The sequence below is a fragment of the Mus caroli genome, chromosome 13, assembly GCF_900094665.2.
Source record: "Mus caroli chromosome 13, CAROLI_EIJ_v1.1, whole genome shotgun sequence".
In the NCBI taxonomy this organism is placed as follows: Eukaryota; Metazoa; Chordata; class Mammalia; order Rodentia; family Muridae; genus Mus; species Mus caroli.
In genome coordinates, this window is record NC_034582.1 from 50,084,615 (window position 1) to 50,090,373 (window position 5,759).

At 47.8% G+C, this 5,759-nt stretch overlaps 1 protein-coding gene across 3 annotated transcripts in view; it reads left to right on the forward strand.

Annotated features, from left to right (window-relative positions):
- The window catches only part of Faf2 (Fas associated factor family member 2), a 46,130-nt gene extending 40,685 nt beyond the window's left edge, over window positions 1–5,445 (forward strand). For 2 of the 3 annotated variants that reach the window (XM_029468388.1, XM_029468389.1), the window contains one exon: window positions 2,333–3,082. In XM_029468388.1, coding sequence (XP_029324248.1) covers window positions 2,333–2,515 — 183 coding nt within the window. In that variant the 3' untranslated portion in view covers window positions 2,516–3,082. Of the gene's footprint in view, window positions 1–2,332 lie in introns of all 3 variants that reach the window. The other variant, XM_021180487.1, reaches the window with a different exon arrangement.
- The last annotated feature ends 314 nt before the right edge of the window (window positions 5,446–5,759 follow it).

Below are 5,759 nucleotides of genomic sequence, written 5' to 3' on the forward strand. Positions count from 1 at the left end.
ATATGGGTGCTGAGAACAGTCCAGGTCCCCAGGAAGAGCAAGTAGTGCTCTTAGCACTGGGCTGTCTCTCTAGCCCTAGGCACTCTTTTTGTAAAGGCTTACTTTGTGTGTGTGTGTGTGTGTGTGTGTGTACACGCATGTAAATTGCTCAACAGTGCTGAAAGCTGAAATTTAGTCCTGAGAGAGCAGCAAGGGCTCTTTTACTGCTAAGACATCTGGATGGCCTTATAAATAAAAACTTAAAGAAACGCTTAGCTGGAAAAGTGGCTTGGTGAGGAGAATGACATCTAAAGGAGACAGACACACAGGTTAATTCCATGCTGGCCTGGAATTAAACATTCCCTGAGAGTAACGTGTAGCAAACAGTTTAGTGTTCTTGAAAATCTGTGCTGCCCTGTGAACTCTGCCTTCACATATAATCTTAGGAGTGACACCTCTGCAGTGACACCCCCCACCCCCACCCCGCTTCCCCTATTCCCCTGCTACAGTGCAAAGATGGAAGAGAATGAACCACTGAGTATGGAGGGCTGCCTTCCATCTCAATACTCAGAGGCTGGGGGTAGGGGGTGGGGGCAGAGACGGGACAGTCTCTGTGTTCTAGGACAGCCAGAGCTGCACAGAAACCCTGGCTCAAAAACATAAAACCACAGATCTTTAAACAGCTGTTCTTGGAAATGGCTGCTTCTGAGGCTGGAGAAAGAGCATTAGGCTAGAAACCTAGGACAGCTTGTCAGGAAGCAAGGCTTGTTCCAGAGGGATGGGAACATGTGCACAGGGCACAGAAGCTAGCCCGTCTAAGATGGTGTGAGCATTATTAGAGTAGCTGTTGGCATAGCACAAAGCCTATTGGCTAAAACAGGAAGTGGAGCCTCCATTAATACAAAAACAAGTGATGCTGGAGAGATGGCTCAGTGGTCAAAAGCACTGGCTGCTCTTCCAGAGGTCCTGAGGTCAAATCCCAGCAACCACATGGTGACTCACAACCATCTGTAATGGGATCTGATGCCCTCTTCTGAGACTGCAGACAGTGGACTCATACATAAAATAAATGAATAAATCTTTAAAAAAAATAAAAAACAAGTTTAAAAGACTGAGGATCCTCACCCCCCCCCCATACTTTCAGAGTACATCCCTACAAACACCTCAAGGTAGAGAAAACCTGGTCCCACCTGAAGTGCGTCATTGGTGTGCACTATAATTAAATGTGCCCAGTTCACCAGTGTGAGTACTTCAAACCATTTTAAGGAGACAGGAGACTGCATGAGTTATAGTTGAATGTCTGAGGATTTTGGCTTGGGGGAGGAATCCTGACACCTCCATGGTATTGAAGGATAGGTGTAGTTAATTTTGTAATGTATTGGTTAAAGCTTCTGATTTTGAGTTACTTAAAGTCTTGGGGTAATGGGATACCAGGTTAGCGGACCAGTTAAAATGAACTCAAAGCATTCTGTAACTAACTTGCAGCGCTTCTGGAACTAGGGTTATCTCTGAATAAGGATTGCTTAACTTTGCGAGTTGTAGTTGCCCCGTGCTGGTGTGCGCCTTTGATCTCAACATCGGGAGAGGCAGAAGGGGTAGCTACATATGAGACCCTCAAATAAATAAACAAGTGAGACTTTACCTAAGGATGGCATCTCAAAGGGGAAACCCATAATTTGGAGGACTAGCTTGTGTGAATTATTTTCCTTTTTTTCTAAGACACAGCCCTGGCTATCCTGGAATTCACTATGTAGACTAGTCTGTCTTGGAACTCACTTGCTTCTGCCTGCAAAAGTGCTGGACTGTGCAAAAGTGCTAGGCTCATGCAGTCTCCTGTCTCCTTTAAAGGTTTAAGGCTCTCACTAGGGAACTGACAGGACTATGCATATTTAATTGTGGCGCCCACTGTGGGGTTTCTCTAACTGGGGTGTTGCAAGACGCACTCTGAGGGTGTAAGGCTCCTCCGTCTTACACCTGTGGGGTGGTGATTTTTTTTCTTTTTGGTTTTTCGGGACAGGGTTTCTCTGTGTAGCCCTGGCTGTCCTGGAACTCACTCTGTAGACCAGGCTGGCCTCAAACTCAGAAATCCACCTGCCTCTGCCTCCTGAGTGCTGGGATTAAAGGTGTGCGCCACCACGCCCGGCTTACACCTGTGTTTGCATTTGCAGCCACACTCTCCTTGTGAGTTCTTTAAAAGAGCGACAACAGTATTTTCCAGGGAACTAGAAATACTTGGGTGGAATTGCACTGATTGTGGCTGCTGTCACCTTGGGTCTTCCTGAGGAAGGTTGGGACATGTGACTTCACAGTGGGTCTCTCCTCACTTTGTTCTTTCTCTCTGTGGCACCTACAGGTCATCCATGACTTCTTATTCTCCTTGAAGGAAAGCCCTGAAAAGTTTCAGATTGAAGCCAATTTTCCAAGACGGGTACTTCCCTGTGTCCCTTCAGAGGAATGGCCCAACCCCCCCACACTGCAGGAGGCGGGACTCAGCCACACAGAAGTTCTCTTTGTTCAGGACCTGACAGACGAATGACACTTTACTGCCTCCTTTCTCCCACCCCAATCCCTAAAAGAAACGGAAAAACAAAAACAGAGAACAAGAGATAAATTCATATTATTATTATAATACAATATTTTTTTTAAAAACACTGCTGCATCCTATGGAAGGATCAGAAACCATGCTGCCTGCAAGAGTCACAACCTGCGTGCATCCGTGTGCAAAAGGTTAGCAGTGAGCACTGCCTGCTTGGCAGACAGCAGACTCGCCTTCCCACAGTGAAGAGACAGCGGCCCTTGTGGGGAAGGAGACATTCCCACTGTTCGCAGTCATTCTTGCTTTTGTAGAACGTACAAATGAAACCCTCCAGCAGCAGCTCCTGAGGACCTGTTCCTCCCACTTCTGGAGGAAGGGAGGAGAGCCCGGAACAGACTGCCCACAGTTTATGAATAACTTTGTTTCTGTTTGCTTTGTAATGATAATGACCAAAGGAATGAGGCTGACTTAGGTGTATTTTTTTCCTTAGATTTGATAAAGAGCCGATGCCCTGGGCTCCAGGGCTCCAAGGCGGTGTAATAAAGGTGCCCTGGGCTCATTTGCGCATCCTTTGCCACTGTTCCTCTCCAGGTGGTCCCAGAGAGGTCATTTGGTTTGGTACAGTTTTGCCACCTGTGTATCCCATTTGGAGGAAGTCTCGGATTGTGACCCACAAAAGGCTGTGTGTGGGTGTGTGCTCACCTTTACACACGAGTACAGCTTTTCTTTGGCATCTGTACCAGGTGGTGGTAAAGGGGTCTGAACCAAAGGCTTGTAGCTCCTGGTTCCCCTCTGGCTGCACTGCTGCTCTTCCCAGCTCCCCTCACTTGACAAGCTTGGTGCCTTCCAGAGGACTAGCGGCCCCTTCCCGGGCTCACCACTCCACCTGTGGATGCTAGGCCTGTTTCAGTGCAAGTGTGATAACAGTGTCTAAGGATAGCCCCATTGCAGGCATGGCGGTGCACTGAGAGGCAGAGGCAGCAGATATCTGAATTCCAGGCCAGCCTGGTCTACAGAGTGAGACCCTGTCTCAAAGTAAATTTTGAGCCAGGAACTTTGAAAGAGAAATTGGCCTCCCAGCCCATGTGTGTTGGAAAGCGCATTCCGTGGTACCGGAGACAGTTTGCAGCCTTGCTCTTGCCGTGGTGAAGCAGCAGGAGCCCTTTCCCCCCTCNAAATGTCTCATCTGTGACTGAATGTTTGGTAGTGGATATGTGGTTGAGCCACGTACTGCCACATGCCAGTGCGTGCTGATAAGTATTCCAGTGTGGACTAGCTCAGCTGGTACAGGCTTGGCACACTGCAGCTCTCTGAAGTTACCGNANTCACTAGGAGACGGTGGGCATTCCAGTCGAGAGAAAGCATAGTTTGTGTTGGTCACCTCCAAGAGCCCTCTAAAGCCACTGCTCTCTAATAGTCCTGTGCTTCTGTCCTCTGCTGCTTTCCATTGTTAGAGGGAGCATGGTGAGGACGGAAGGCTCGTGAAGCTATTCAGAAAACCCATGACTATCCCCGAGGCCCTAGCATAGGGCCNTAAATTCTACCTTGGGAAATGTTAGCACTGCTAGGTCTGCTGGCACTACAGTGAGGTTGAGAGGACCCTCAGATGAAGTCTGTCTTGCTGACAGTGATGCAGAGGGACTTCCCCACTCCCAGAGCCTCCCTCCCAGATTGTAGTCCCTGCCTGTCTGTCTTCCTGGCACATGGGCATGTGGACTGTGAACATGTCTTGTTCACAGCTGCTTGGAGAAATTCTGATTTCTCCCTCTTAATCTCTTACTGTAATGTGTACCTTTTAATTTTATGCCCTTTGCCTTTTGATAACTGCAAAAGGATACTAGATGCCAGACTAATAAAGATAGGGTCCCCTGTTGCTACAACTCTTGAGGGCAGCCTGTTGATGTCCTGGAGGCTTGTGCTGAAATACCTACCCAGCTCTCGTCATCTGCTCCCTCCTTTAGTTTTGAGAGAGGTTCTGATGGTCCAAAGTGGCCTTAAACTCTCCACACCCAAGGCTGGCCTTGAACTCCGCTCCTGATTCCTGTGGTAGGCATGTGGGTGTGCACCACTGTGTAGGCTCGCCAGTAGCTGTGAAACACTTCAGTTTTCTTGCTGTACCTAGATCTGCTGTCTGGGTGCCATTTCTCCCTGGGCGAGCTGTGGACTTCACATTTTGTCCCTGAGGCCAATTCAGTCTGTGACTCCCAAAGACCAATGAGCTTGAAGACACCTGTGACCATTTGCTATTGCTTAAATTGCTTCCAAAATATTCTGCCAGGTGTTCCAAAGTCAAGTCATGAACAATGGAAGGATTTTTTTCCAGTTCTGCCCCTCAGTCCCCTCTGAAGTGGCCTCAGCTGAATGACCATGGGGGTGACCAAGCAACCATACCTGAGTAAGTTTTACAGCCTCAGTCTGGTCTTTTCTTCCTCTGCAGAATCTTCTGTGGCAGATAGGTTTTGTGGGGGGTTGTTTTTGTTCTGTTTTTCTCCTTGCTTGCTTCCACTATGACAGAAGAGAAGGCAAGAGAATTCCTGTTTCTTTTAAAACTTAAAAAAAAAAAAATTAACTAGAATTTCCAACTGATCAGTTATTATGAAAATTGCTAATGGTGCCAAGGCCAACGAAAGAATGTCGGAAGGTGACCGAGAAGGAGCAGTAGCCCCCAGAGCACATAATCAGAGGGTGTCACCTGGCGCTGAACAGGGACTGCCACCTTACAACTGGTTGGCTTTTCTGTTTCTCTCGGGGGAAGTTTTGTCTCGTGAAGAACGCAGCAACAAAACATGCATCCACAAGAGATGCAGTGCCCCTCCTGTACTGCACCTGAGTAGTTAATAATTTCCTGAAAAAATCTAGTGTACTTTAAATTTTTTCATAAAGGTTTACATTGTATTGTAGGTTAACATTAAACATTTTATAACAAAAAATTATAAAACCAGCTGTGGGTCTTTCTGTCTGGAAGCTTTCCCATGTGGAGGGAAGGGTGAAAGCCAGTGTGGAAAAGCATCGGTCCAGTGATTTAACCAGACCTTCCACACACACCCTGGATCCTGTGAGAAGCGGCTACCTAGCTGGTGTGTGGAGGAAGAGGGGCCTGCTGTGGGATCAGGTTTCGGCTGTCCTGTATCAGCTTTGGTTCAGTCAAATCGAGTTGCTCGGGGGCTGGTGAGATGGCTCAGTGGGTAAGAGCACCTGACTGCTCTTCCGAAGGTCCAGAGTTCAAATCCCAGCAACCACATGG